Here is a 14252-nt window from a genome sequence, read left to right on the forward strand (position 1 = left end):
ACATTTGATTAATTGAATGAGCGTAACGTTTCTTCAGTTTTTAACTAAAGTTACAGTCAAGGCATAAGCCATCGTTCTGTTGGTTTTAAATTGTATGTTTTAGTCTTTGTATTTATAAAATATGTGTCTGGGACGTTTATTCTCACAGCCCGATAATATGGGCATTTTTGCGCGCCCCCCGCGTCTCTTTCACTTCCCTTTGGTGTCCGCCCTTTGTATGACCTCGCCTTATATATCGCATACCTTAAGGTTACTATTATTAGCGACTACTAATTTTAGCGGGGGTTTTGAGCAAGATTTAGCGACTATTTAATTTAGCGATTTTCTGAAAATTTTTAAAAAATCAGTGATATCGTGTAAACCAGTGTAAAACAGCCTGCGAATGCACACGTATTTCAGGCTGTCGCTTGTCGTTCACAGGCTAGTTTTTAATAAACATATAGCTAAGATGGGAATAAATATTCAGTAAAAGAACAAACTCACTTAAAATTGAACGAACATTTGCAGTTTTTCATTGCCAGGAAGAACAAAGTTACCGGCATCCATTTCTTGAAGAATTTTTCAAGTCGACAATGTTTATGTTTTTTCTTTGGGGTGGAGGGGGGAGTACATAAATTTAACGAGTATTAAATTTGACCAAGACAAATTTTCAGTAGCGAGTACTAAATTTAGCGATTTTCGCCCAACTTGCTAAAATCGCTAAAATTAGTAGCTGCTAACAATACTCTGGCACCTTGAGGTAAGAATTCCCGACCGCACAAAGCAGAAAGGACCAGAAAGCTCACTAATGAGTCTTCTAACAACTTCAGTGGTCACCAAGGTGAAACACACGAAGTGTTTTTATTATAGAAAAATCCCCCGAGCAATAAAACAAAGAACATGTTGATCACACCAAGAAAATACATATGTATAGAATAATTTTAAATGTGTTGAAAACACCCATTTAGAGTCAGTTGTCTAATTCCGTTTTAGCGAACCAACTTGTTGATCCGAAGCATGTCGATGCAACCTTCTCAACCCATGGTGCCCACACAGTGGCTTGACAAGGAGCTCAAGGCAAACAAGACTGATTTAGCAGTATTAGACGCGACCTGGTTTCCCGACAAGAATGCTATAGAGGGATTCTCAAAGTAAGTCGCCTACATGTTAGAATGCAGATCTGTATAGACTAGGCGTTACCCTTTTTCTTGACAACTGAATCTCACCCAGTTGGCAGCAAATGTTGAAGGCTTTGCTTCTTTATAGTTATTGAAAAGCCCTTGTCATTCTCAACCGACCGTTCGAAATTAGGCGCTTTTAAAATTGACGACGGAAACCGTAATGTTACCTTGAATTCGTTCGAATTTTAAATCTCAGCAATACTACAATGAATTATGAACACACGGATTTAAACAAAAAAAAGTGAGCGTTAAACAAACAAGCCCCCGAAATTTAAACATTTATAGCTCGTTTAAATACTGCTGTACACGTAAACAACGGAAAACAATTGAAATATTATAATATTTGGATTAAAATTTAATGCAAAAAAAAAGTAATTGATTTTCCTAAGACGAAAGCTTGAATTTTCGTTCATAACCGGCGATCAGACAAGTGACCTTAAACATTAAAGACACGGAAAACTTTATAATTTACCAACCGTTTAATCATCGTACATCGAACCTGACTCAACAATAATACTTCATGGTACAAGGCAAGGGGTTTTCAGGCCGCAGGCAATTTGTCGCCCACACAATGTAGAGTATTGAAGGCTGAACCAATTAAAATGCTTTACCATTGGTCCAATGCTTTGTTATTGTTCTGGATATAGGCCGCTATAAGTTTACAGATAAAGATGACCAAAGGTTCTACTCTCTTATTTCTAAAAATTAGCGTCTGGGTCATTAAATTGGTGATGTTTTCTGTTTATGTCATCTAAAATTTCGTAATAAACCAATCTTCAGGATATCGGTCTCTGTCTTTTATGTACGGACCATTACACAATGTTGCAAACTCTATCCCAATTTCTTCCGCTTCCCGCCCTCTCTTTACCCGCCACCTGTAGAGTTTCCGCGCCCTATACTCCCAGGTTCACGCCCCCTGCCCCACCCCCCGCCCCACCTCCCCCTTCCACTTATCGATCACTAAAACAATAAAAGAGTTATCCTTCTCAATCTTGCGGAATATCGTCTGATTTAGTATCAAGTGTTATTACACGCAATTTTCGCAGGATTATTTAACAATAATCCTGCGAAATCGCGCGGAATATCGCCTGAATCAGACGATATTCCGCAAGATTGAGCAGGATAATTGTTTTATTATTCAACAAATTGCCAACGAAACACATTTTGCAGAAAGAAAAACTGTAGTTATGCAGCGCTTTTAACAATATTTCGGATGAATCTTCGCAACCTACGTATATCGCAGGATATCTGTTATGTACGGATGACAGATAACGTTAACATTTGTTGAATATTCGCCAAGAAGAGACCTTGCGCTTTGCTGATAAGTAAAAGGCATTTGTTTGATTTCTTCCAAAACACAACATTTACAAAGATAGTAGAATAACTAGAAACATTAAGTTCCCCAAATTTAGCTCTGCAGTTATCGCTCAGGTAATAGGGACAATTCTAATGGACCGTTAACTTGGAATGGAGTGATTGGTTGCACTTCAACTTAATACCCCAAGTTGAAGATTTCTTTCTTCCTGACAAATTTTCTGGAAGATGCAAGTAACAGAACTTCAATGAATACATTTTTTAATCACTTTCAGGCAGCACATCATGAGTGCTTCATACATGGACATGTTCCTTGGAGTAGAGAATACCCCTTTGTACCCTCGGAATATTCCAGATGCTCCAACCTTTCAAATGAATGCAAGAGGCAGTGCAGTGAATAACAGTGACCATGTCGTCATTTATGAAAACAATGGAATGTTTGGATACTTTATGGGAGGAAGAGCATGGTGGATGTTCAAGGTCTGTAGAATAAGTGAGGTGCTGGACTCACATCAAACCAAGAGGGAGTAGCTACAGAAAAGGGCTTTATAGCAGAAAATACGATTGTTAAACAGTAGATTTGCACTTTATTCCCTGAGGAAGGGGGTGTCTTCCACTTGACATCCTGACTTTTAAGTTTTGGAACTATAATGTGTAACTGTATTTCAGACTGATCAAGTCTTGGACGAGGCCAGACAGGGGTGCAGGGGGGTGGGCTGGGGAGAAATGTTACAGGGTGGTTTGAAGGGTTTTTGGGATAAGAATTTGTCATCCTAGACATTCTGTGAGACTGTTGTGTTCTGTTTTTTAATTACCTTATTATAGGAAATTAACGCTCTATGAAATTTAAGTCACGTTATTTTCAAAGACCTTAATTTAGGGGAGCGTTGTTTTCCTGTTTGATACATAGTAATTTTTAGGTATATATTTATTTTATTGTGTAAACTCCCTGCTTTGTTCCACCTCCTCATCTGCATTTTTCCTTGAGCACCACCCCCCCCCCCCTTGGAGTGGATGGAGCACAGGTTCCAATCACTGTACTAAACAAATTATTTCAGTCACACAAGAGCTACAGTGTACAGGGACGGTGGAGCAATTTTCCAAGTGGGGGGGCTGACTAGTGACTGACTAGCCCCCCCCCTTGGGGGGGGGCTTAAAAGACTCTTCTCTTAGTAAGTCTTTTCTTTTCGGAAATTCTGGGGGGCAAAAGCCCCCCCTCCAGCCCCCCCGGCTCTGCCGTCCCTGGTGTAGATACAAACATGACAATTTCACTATTTTATAATACAAGGTCTATGTAATATTCCACGCCAACAAGAGGTACATGGTGATGATAAGCCACACACCAGGGCCAGATTAAGCTTATCCAGGATTAGGCTGCATTCATTATGTATGCTACAGGGGGGGGCAGAGGATTTTTTTTTCAGCGGCTCGTTTTTTTTATATCCCCCCCAAGGTCCATACAAATTTTCATAATCCCCCCATGCAATCAGCCGAAAAATGAATACCCCCCCCCTCCTCCCTCACAAGAAATATCAAAATAAATATCTGTATAATAGTACACTACCGGTATATATTTTTGAGATTTCAAGAGACGTTTAATAACAACATCGAGAGAGTTTTGACAGTTTATGTCATACCTATGCCAGCCAGTCTAAGTAGCGCGAATTAGGTATAGATAGCCTGCCAGCTCGTGTAGGAGTACTACCAGGAGTATTGACAGGAACCTCCGTTTCACTGTCACTCTCGTCGACAAAAGCAACAACCTCATCATCATCATCACTCTCACTATCACACTCATCCACGGATTCATCTCCGCTGTTGCCATCCTCTTCACCCTAATTTTCCGGCCGTTCAGCATCATTCCTCTCAAGTGCGACGTGTGCCATTATTCTCCTTATCTTATCATTTTTCTTCCCAAGGAGAGAAAGTTTATGACGGTCTAAATATTTGTTAAGTTCTTCGACGTATAGCTTGTTCATATTTTCAAACGTGGACGCGATAGTTTTCCAGTCATATTGTTCGCACCTTTCATTGAACATTAAAGTGCACATTTGTTGTTCAATTTCATAAAACTGTGCACTGATCGAATTACATTGTTTTCTTTTGCATTCGTTGATTCAATAAAGTTGCACTGCTTAGACTGAGGTTGCATTAAATGTTTTCATTTTAGATGTTTTACTTTCTATGCTGTATCGAAACATTACATCTACAGGACAGGCACACTACTTGAAAACTTCAAATAGCTACTATAGTCTCTCAGAATAATAGAGGTACCCTTGTTGCTTACAATCCTTGAAAGAAGCTGCTGTACTTATCATTTCTTTTTTCACTTTTTTAAAACTATTACAAAAGCTAGACAGAATCTTACAAAAAATAAGCATCCCCCCAGTAGATATTTAACAATTTTCATATCCCCCCTTTTTTTGCTCTAAAAATTTGAGAACCCCCCCTAAAATCCTCTGCCCCCCCCTGTAGGATACATAATGAATGCAGCCTTAGCGCATATTTTGATTTCAGCTTTTCAGCTTTTCAGTAAGATTTTCTGTTTATATTTTCTGTCCAGTTTTACCATCGACTAAACTCAAACTACACAAAATGTAAGCAATATACGGTAAACACTTTTATATAAGAGAAATATTATTGAACCTTCAATTAACTTTTTATCCTGGGTTAGTGTTAATCGGCTTTCGAACAACCTGGCTCAGAATAGTAGGACTTCCTTAAATTGTTTTTAACTAATTTTCACAGCTGTTTGGTCATGAGAATGTTTCAGTGCTTGATGGAGGACTAGAAAGGTGGATTGCTGATGGCTATGAAACAACAAATATGATGGCCAAGAAAAGGGTATATTTACAAATAACATTCAAAATATTATTTACAATAAACGGTTCTATGATACAGTCGTTAAAATGAAAAGCAAAATATGTTAAATAATAATAATAATAATAATAGTTATAATAATAATAATAATAATAATAATAATAATAATAATAATAATAATAATAATAATAATAAAACCATAGAGTGTGACCATTCAAATGAAAGCTATTGAGCAGTACATTCATTCAGTACTGTTTGTTTTGTTTCTAACATTTGAAATATATTTCTTTCACATTTATAGGAAGGAGATTTTACATCAAAGTACAACCCCAAATGGATAAAAAAGTTTGAAGACATGCAAGAAAACCTTACGTCCCATAAAGCACAAGTTTGTGACAGTCGTGGCCCTGACTTGTTTAATCACTCGCCTAATGGTAAAACGCTGCGATATTATGAACAATATTTAGGAATATAAGTGTCAGTGTTTCATTTATAATTACTAAATTGTGAGCAATGATCATTCAGGTAGAGGATGGTAAATGTGAGCTTAATAAAGGATAAGAAATGTCTTAATTCCAGATTGTAATAAACAACTGATTCACACATTCAAATCAAATATGAAGAGCCATACAATGTTTTTGTTAGTTACAGTGAGTGCAATGTTTGTGTCAGGTTCAACTTTAGAAACTTTGTTCGGATGGTAAAACATCACAGAGAGTTTTTGTTTTCTTTTAGATCCAAAGACTGGCCACTACCCTGGTGCAGTAAACATTCCATTTCCAAGCCTGTTTAATCCTGATACGAGGACTCTTAAGACTGTTGAAGAGCTCAAGAAAGGTAAAAGTGTTCTCAACAATAATAATAAGGTAGCAATAGTAAATGCTGGAACTTGACTCTCTCTGTTCAACACACAGTGCTTAAGTTAACTAAACAAAAGCCTTTTTTGTCTCACAGTTTACGCTGATGCTGGAATTGATCTCAGTAAACCAGTGATTGGCATGTGTATCGGCGGCATGTCATCTTGTACTTTAGTACTTACTGCTCATCTCTGTGGATGTCCTGATGCGGCACTCTATTATGTAAGATGAACAAGTACAAACTATCATGTGTGAAATAACATATAACTGTTGACAGATTTGTATCACAAGTTATTTTAAAACACCTGTATGATGTGATGCAATTGCACCAAACAGACAGACATGAACTTGAAACCATTATTACACAACTAAGATAGTTTAACTAAGATTCAAGACTAAGATTTAACTAAGACTTTGTATTATATTTGTTTGTATTCACAGGGAGGTTTCACAGAGTGGAAAGGGCGAGCTGACCCAAGTCAAATTGAATGATGTTCCAACTGAATAAGCCAGTAGAAGATAATGAGCACCATATATTGTCACCTTAGTAGTTGTTTAATTCTGTTGAATAAAGGAATGGTTTTGATCAGGCTTAAAAATTCTAGGCACACTTTGTTTTATTTTTCCTTAATCTTTAAATATGGGTCAATACCAAGGAGTGGATGCATGGTGGCCTAATGGTTAGTGCACTGGACTCTGGATTGAGCGATTGGGGTTCCAGCCCTGGCTAGGTCACTGCCTTGTGTTCTTGGGAAGATTCTTTACTCTCACAGTGCCTCTCTCCTCTCCTGCGCACCAAGCGGGAAAAGAAGTAGAGGACGACCAAAGGAAAGATGGCAGAGAACGGTGGAGAAGGAATGCGCTGAGCTGGGACTAAAATTATCGCGGGCCACAGCTGCTGCTGTGGCCAAGAAAAGGGACAGATGGCAAGCATTGATGTCCGGCCCTTACCCCCCACCTGGGGGGCAAGGAACTAAGAGAGCCTCTCTCCACCCAGGTTTTTGAATGGGTAGGGGCGAATTTGCTGCTGGGAGTAACCCTGCGATGGGCTAGCATCCCATCCAGGAGGGGAGTAGAAGTACTCCGAGTCGCTTCATACGACTGAAACTGGGATAAGCTCCGGCCTGATGGGCAACCAGGCTTGAAAGCAGACTCTTTTCTTTATCAATACCAAGAGAACATACTATGTCTCCTTTTGGTGTAATTCTTTAGGGGTTAGAAAGATTTTGATTACCGTATTTATTTGAAAAAACGCTGTGGAGTTTACTAAATTTTTCACGATTCCAGTGCGGCATTTATTGGAGGGCAGCGTTTAATTATTTGATTTATTTCTTGCAAACAACAGCATGGTAACTGAACATTTGAACTTTGAAAACAGGAACATGTGGACTTGTCTCAAAAGCCATTTTCAATACCATAAAACATAAAACATTGTTACCATCAAGGAAAATAATTATTTTAGGCTTGCTCAAACTTGATATTTTATGGCATTTGCTTTTTGAGTCTATAATACCAATGAACGCTACATCGTGATGCGGTGTTTATTCGAGGACGGCGTTTATTAATATTTCTGCTCTAGAATGTGCTGTTTATTCGAGGGCGGCGTTCAATTGAATAAATACGGTAGGCATTGGGCAATTCCAGAAAATATCCATACACCACGACGGACGGCTTCAATATTTTAAGCCCCCCTTGCCTTCGGAAATTCCAAAATGCGTTACCCCCCCATGCCCTCGGAATTCCATAATCCTTAACCCCCCCTCCCGTACCCACCCCCTGGGGGGGAGTACAGCTACATGTAGGCCAATGGGTTCTTTTGTATTACAACCATTTGAATGGCTGGTTGTTTTTTGTTTGTTTGTTTGTTCGTTTTTACTTAAAGAAGATTGTCATTGTAGATCTTGCTATTAAATTATAAGCTCAATTAATACATTTATAAGCAGGCACTATGTTGTCTGCATAAATCTGGTAAAGATGTTCAAATATTTTTAAGTTTACTACCACAGACCTTTGATGCAAAACAGTCTAGTTTGTTTTTTACGTCATTTTGTTGTCAAAATGGCCTCAAAAATTATGCAAATCTGTACTCACCTGCGTAGCTAGGCAAAGTTTAAACAGCTAATCATGAACTATAAACAGTCCGCTATTAAAGATGGGACATTCCATTTTTTATCCGCACCCCCCCTAAGGATGGCGGGTTTTTGCTAAGGGGGGTTCGGATTTTTTCTTCAAAGAAGCCGACAAAATTTGGACCGTTCGGAAATTTTTTTCAAAGGTGCCGACAAACAATCAACCCTTCGGATTTCATTTTTCAAAGGGCACCGACAAAAAGTTGAGGGTTTGGATTCCTGTCATCCTTAGGGGGGGTGCGGATAAAAAATGGAACGTCCCGATCCAGTCGGCCGCCTTCTTTCGTTCGTTTCCCAGACTAGTTTAAAAACTCGCGAGAGACCATTTTGAGTCAAAGAACAGCCCCAAAACTAGCAAGAGGTTGTTATACTGAATGTGGGAACAGGCTTCTAACTTAACGGTCTTTACGCCGTTTACGGTAACTTAACTTTTAATACCGCAAAACCGATCCTGCTGTTGAGAGCTGTTGAAAGGAGAAGCGTTGCGTGACGATGGAATCGGGAGGAACCACGGGACTGTTGCATTGAGCAATGACGTCTCAGGTGGGGTGGGGAAACGGGAAGGTTACTCAAAAACACCCTCAAAATACCCATTAAATAAAAAAAATATATATAAAAAATGCGTTTAATTTATAAACAATTTATAAACTCCAAAAAAATCCCCTTTGTCAAACTTCTTTTTATCTCTGTCACTTTCTCCTTGACCATATGACCTACATACCCCTCCCCCCACAACAGTACAACACTCAAGCTTGCAGTTTCGAACGCCTTGTTGATTTCAACATGTCTTCCTTACAACTTCCCCCGCCTGTCGTGTCCACAGAATGGCTAAACAAAGAGCTCCAAAACACTCAAGGTGGCTTAGCAGTTTTAGATGTGACATGGTTTAGCGACAAGGATGATACTTGCATGGAATTCTCAAAGTAAGCCAAGGCATCCTTGTATTTTTGCTTGATTAGCCGGGATTATGAATTTCGATATTAATAACTTTCGGTTGCAAGATCTTCATTTGGATCTCAGTTGTGGCTGCCACTGCTGCTGAAGTGCAAACCAGTTAAATATGTCTTTCAATCATGACACATAGTTGTATGCAAGTATTATATAAAACTATGCATGCTAGAGCTGAATGGGTCGAGATGTCAAACTTTCAGTTAGGAGTTATGTAGTGGACGCCTTCAACTCGGCGGATTCTCAGACGTTCTATGAATCACTGAGAGTAATAACTGATTTGCATTAACTTATTACTTTTAGGAAACATATCATGGGTGCTTCATACATGGATGTGTTCTTTGGAGTAGAGAATACCCCCTTGTATCCTCGGAATATTCCAGATGCTGAAACCTTTCAAATGAATGCAAGAGGCAGTGCAGTGAATAACAGTGATCATGTTATCATTTATGAAAACACTGGAAAGTGTGGGTTGTTTATGGGTTCAAGAGCTTGGTGGATGTTCAAGGTCTGTACGTTAACTTGTACATTGAATATGCAATTGGGGCTTTCGTCACTTTTTTTCTCTTTCTACACTAGGTGTTTTTCATAATTATTGTTTCACTTTCACAGCTGTTTGGTCATGAGAATGTTTCAGTGCTTGATGGAGGACTAGAGAGGTGGATTGCTGATGGCTATGAAACAACAAATATGATGGTCAAGAAAAGGGTATGATCTAAAGTCAGACTACCACGTGCATGGTTCTTTTTTCTGTTTCGCTGACATGCTATAGATCAAGTAGGCTTGGCCCATTCACCCCAGGCCATTAAATATTGCTTTGCTCACAGATTTTTTCCATCCTGCCCCATTCGGGAGCCTGTTAGCAGGCTAGCACATTTTGAATGAACCCAAGACTTTCTAGACCATTTTAAAAGTGAGACTGAGATGGTGATGGGAAAAACTATGAAACCATGAGTGAGACCAGTGAAGTTTGACTTAAATTCTACAAGATGTAAATTTTTTTGAAGGACCAATCACCAACTATTCAAGTGTTGATTAAGTTGCAAGTATGCTGTGCTCACTAACATGTATCAGATTTTTTCACATTCTGGATTCTGTTGCACTCCTTTTTGTATAGAATAGGGGTTGCTAACCCTATCAACCTTCTTCCTTTATCTATGCTTGGGACTGGTGATACCAGACCAAAGGACCCCAGCGGATATGTGTTGTATGAATTTGGAGATGGTTTAGACCAATTCTACACCTGGCATGCGCAGAGTTAATAAGAAAATTGTCACTGACAGTGATAATTTGTAATACTAATTGTTTTATATTACAGGAAGGAGATTTTACAGCAAAGTACAACCCAAAGTGGATCAAAAAGTTTGAAGACATGCAAGAAAACCTAACTTCACATAAAGCACAAGTTTGCGACAGTCGTGCCTCTGCCTCATTTAACCACTCGGCAGATGGTAAATATGTCGAAACATTATGAACATATCTTTGACAAAAGGGTTTGATTTTTTTGTTTGGCATCCCTCTTAGGGTGAAAAGAAGTAAGGTGCCTGAGGATGGGGTACTACCAAATTTAAATACCAATCTGTCAGGAAATGTCATTAAATGGAAGCGGACTTTCCTGACAGCTGCAGGGTTTGCAATCTGTTAGTTGTGAGCAGGATATTCATTTTCTCTACAGTTTTAATGGTAGTGTCTGACATGGCTAGTGTCACATAATTCACCAGCAATAAAGTTGTTTTCAGAAATGAAAATGAAATGAAAATTCTCAAATTTTCAAATTAAAAATAAAATGAAAAATTGTTTTTTTCAGATCCAAAGTCTGGCCACTACCCTGGTGCAGTAAACATTCCATTTCCAAGCCTGTTTAATCCTGTTACCAGAACTCTTAAGACTGTTGAAGAGCTCAAGAAAGGTAGGTTATTTCCAATACAAGTAGCCTGTATCAGCAATCAACAAAAATTAACTAATGTTAATGTACATTACAGTGGCAGAACTAGGAGACCTTTGTGTCACTTTTGGTAAAAGACATTTTTTAATGACTCCCCCACTAAATTTATTTGGAGTGTACACACACACCCCCCAATCGGGCCCCAGACTTTTTAGTTCAAGGTCTGGATTTGCCACTGCATTACACTTACAGTTGATTAGTACTGAATTGTTTGATTTATATAATTATTATGTTCTAAGAGTTTTATTGCCTCACAGTTTACGCCGATGCTGGAATTGATCTCAGTAAACCAGTGATTGGTATGTGTGGCGGCGGCATGTCATCATGTGCATTGGTACTTGCTGCTCATCTCTGTGGTTGTCCTGATGTGGCAGTCTATCATGTAAGTTGTACACTGAGAATTGGCAAATATAGCTTAGTGTACTACAGCTAGGATATTAGCTCTGAGCTGCATGCTCACGAAATAACTGGGGACTGGAACTGACAAGCAGACAGTTTCGTGAATGAAGTAATCAAATTTATATTAAAACTCACCCTCTGTGTTATCCCCAATGCAAAAATATATGAAACACAGTTTCTCAAACATTTTACCAATTTTTCCAGTTGACTGATATGTGTTTGATCTAAATTAAAATTAAATTCAAACTTCATTTACTCCTAAGGTGGTCTGCAAACTCTAAAGTTTATTTGGTCACCTAATTAAGCATTGATCTTAGATTCCTTTTCAAAATGTTTTTGTTTCATGATTTAATTCTCCCAACTAGTACTGTAACATACATGTAAACTAGTAGGGAGAATGTATATGTTAATAGCAATAATTTGATGCCCATAGTCATGTGCTATAGAAAGTTTGACTCAGGAAAGAGGTCACATGATTGTTTTCTCGTTTTAATTAAAGCATGGTATATATTTTGACTGATTTTTCTTTTGTTATATTTACAGGGAGGTTTCAGAGAATGGAAGGAAAGAGCTGGCCCAACCCAAATTGAATGATTTAACCAGTGGAGGTTAATTTACACAGTTCACTTCTCTCTTGTGCACTGCAGTGTGGGTCTGGTGTGACTGTCTATCGGCAAACCAGAAAGCCGCCCCGGGCAACAAGTGTGCTGGGAAGCTTTCATTTGGTTGCAAAGGGGGAAATAAAAATGACAGCCATTCATCATCTTTACCATCATGCACATAAATTTGTCAAATTGCGTGGATGAACTGGCCTGAAAAGTTGTTAAAGGTGGCTAAAAAGTCGTTCAGTGACAGAGTGAGGACACAGGGCTTGTAATGAATCCACTTACTGGTAGTTGCAATTTAGTTCACCAGGGTTTTTGTCAGGTAAAACTGCAGTAATCTATGTGTAAAGTGAGTTAATAAAACAAACCAAAAACATTAAATTTTGTTGTTTAATGAGTTTAATTTTCAAGTTTCAGAGAATAAAACTTCTTACAAAAGCTTTGTTGTACTAACTGGTAAATATTTATTTTTTTAATTACCAAATTAATGATAGTTGTGGCATTTACTAAATATTACCCCTTTAGCTCCAAATTGACAGCATCTGAATCTTGCCTCATAATATCAAACAAACAAAAGATCTGTTCAATACATGGTACCTAGCATACAAACAATGTCCAGCACTATACACAATGTATGGAGACCAGTGAAGAAAATTAAATGTGTTGTCATCAGAGCTTTAAGGTTTTGAAAAGTTGTCAAGTTCAACAAAGTTTGTGAGTACTGCATACTGTGTCCACCCCCGTAAAGTGGTACAACACCTACTGTATCCACCCCGTTGAGTGGTAATGTTGGAAGACTATCTGCCCAGCAGTCTTAATTCGCATGCATCCCTGGCATGCTGAAATAGTACTTCCTACAATATGCATTACTCCTAATATATGCAGGTCACAACTTTGTTCTCCGTCATTATTAATATAACTAACCATTTGAAGAGTAGTTTAAACTATTTTTTCATTATAAAATTATTTCTTTTCAAATTTTTAATTTTTTTTGAACCTATGATATAAATAAAACACTGTAGTGTACATAATCATTTTAAGTATCTGGCTGGTATTTTTTCTTTGACTTTTCATCAATATTCCTTAATTTAATTATAAAGTTATTGCATATTTACAAGCAGTAATAAATTATTTATGTTAGTACTGGGTCCTCTGTAGAGGATACAATATAAAATGCTTTATAAACAAAGCTACTGGTACATGTATGTCTATCTGAGTGGAAATAAATTAATTATTATCCATTCTCTACAAAACCTATGTTAAGTAAATGGTAAAACTCAAACATCATACAATAAGAACTTCAACCTGGGCAATAAACAAGCCCCTATGCAACATTTTTTGTTGACATATTTTTTTGCTATGCAAACTTGCAAAGCAACATTTTATTATTTTTTCAGAGCAATAAATAAACTCATAAAAGGTTTTCTTAATCTTTGAAATTTTTTTGGCACTCTGAGAATTCTCTATAATTTATCTAATTGTTTCTTTATTGTCTGGGTAATACAGACCACTCATTATTTTCTTAGGTTTTAATGTGAGGCCAAGATGGTTTTTTATTTTTTCCTTTTGTGTAACACTTTGCATTTGCAAAGTCTGTCTTGAGAGTAACTACTTGGTGCAGCCTTCTCCTTATTCTGAACACCTTGTAACTGTTCAATAGCTTTCCAGTCTTCTTATCTTCATGTCCTGTAACTTTATGTGATCTTGAGCAATGGAGCTGGCGAATGCCGTGCAAACTCAAGTAGGGTGGAAACTGATTCCACTTCACTTGGCAGGTTCTAAAAAAGGAAAACAAAACCAAAACTATTCATTACTATACTATAAGGAAGGTCTTGATTCTTATTATAAATTATTCTTGTAGATTTTAATATGAAACAGCAATAACAATGAAACATTTAGTACCTTGACAAGAACGCAGTGCAGGGGCTCCCTTAATGTCCTGTGATGTTTTGTCATCTCACACAGCTTATGGCTGTTGTTGACCTGGTAATAGAAATAAGAAATTAGCTTATTAACTCCTGAATAATAAATTTAAACCTACAATAAATTACCGTTATGTAAATTATCCCAAAAAT

General features: G+C 37.8%; 2 protein-coding genes across 2 annotated transcripts; both read left to right on the forward strand.

Moving 5' to 3' along the window:
* The first annotated feature begins 8 nt into the window (after positions 1-8).
* LOC144640023 (thiosulfate sulfurtransferase-like) lies at positions 9-6738 on the forward strand. Its single transcript, XM_078499264.1, has 7 exons — positions 9-1130; positions 2750-2954; positions 5223-5318; positions 5596-5728; positions 6030-6131; positions 6249-6373; positions 6593-6738. The coding sequence occupies exons 1-7, from the start codon at positions 997-999 to the stop codon at positions 6641-6643; spliced, it is 846 nt and encodes a 281-aa protein (XP_078355390.1). The 5' UTR covers positions 9-996; the 3' UTR covers positions 6644-6738.
* Positions 6739-9056: 2318 nt separating this feature from the next.
* Positions 9057-12558, forward strand: LOC144640021 (3-mercaptopyruvate sulfurtransferase-like). Its single transcript, XM_078499263.1, has 7 exons — positions 9057-9203; positions 9532-9736; positions 9841-9936; positions 10547-10679; positions 11036-11137; positions 11431-11555; positions 12116-12558. The coding sequence occupies exons 1-7, from the start codon at positions 9064-9066 to the stop codon at positions 12164-12166; spliced, it is 852 nt and encodes a 283-aa protein (XP_078355389.1). The 5' UTR covers positions 9057-9063; the 3' UTR covers positions 12167-12558.
* Positions 12559-14252: the final 1694 nt, after the last annotated feature.

Source organism: Oculina patagonica, unplaced genomic scaffold, assembly GCF_052425735.1.
Source record: "Oculina patagonica isolate OP01 unplaced genomic scaffold, crgOcupat unplaced166, whole genome shotgun sequence".
NCBI lineage: Eukaryota > Metazoa > Cnidaria > Anthozoa > Scleractinia > Oculinidae > Oculina > Oculina patagonica.

Bases quoted from the DNA above. Each gene is read 5' to 3' on its own strand.
- LOC144640023 (XM_078499264.1), top strand. From the start codon at position 997: ATGTCGATGCAACCTTCTCAACCCATGGTGCCCACACAGTGGCTTGAC. The intron at 2,955-5,222 runs GTCTGTAGAATA...TAATTTTCACAG, and splicing joins GAGCATGGTGGATGTTCAAG to CTGTTTGGTCATGAGAATGT. The intron at 5,319-5,595 runs GTATATTTACAA...TCACATTTATAG, and splicing joins ATATGATGGCCAAGAAAAGG to GAAGGAGATTTTACATCAAA.
- LOC144640021 (XM_078499263.1), top strand. From the start codon at position 9,064: ATGTCTTCCTTACAACTTCCCCCGCCTGTCGTGTCCACAGAATGGCTA. The intron at 9,737-9,840 runs GTCTGTACGTTA...TCACTTTCACAG, and splicing joins GAGCTTGGTGGATGTTCAAG to CTGTTTGGTCATGAGAATGT. The intron at 11,556-12,115 runs GTAAGTTGTACA...TTATATTTACAG, and splicing joins CTGATGTGGCAGTCTATCAT to GGAGGTTTCAGAGAATGGAA.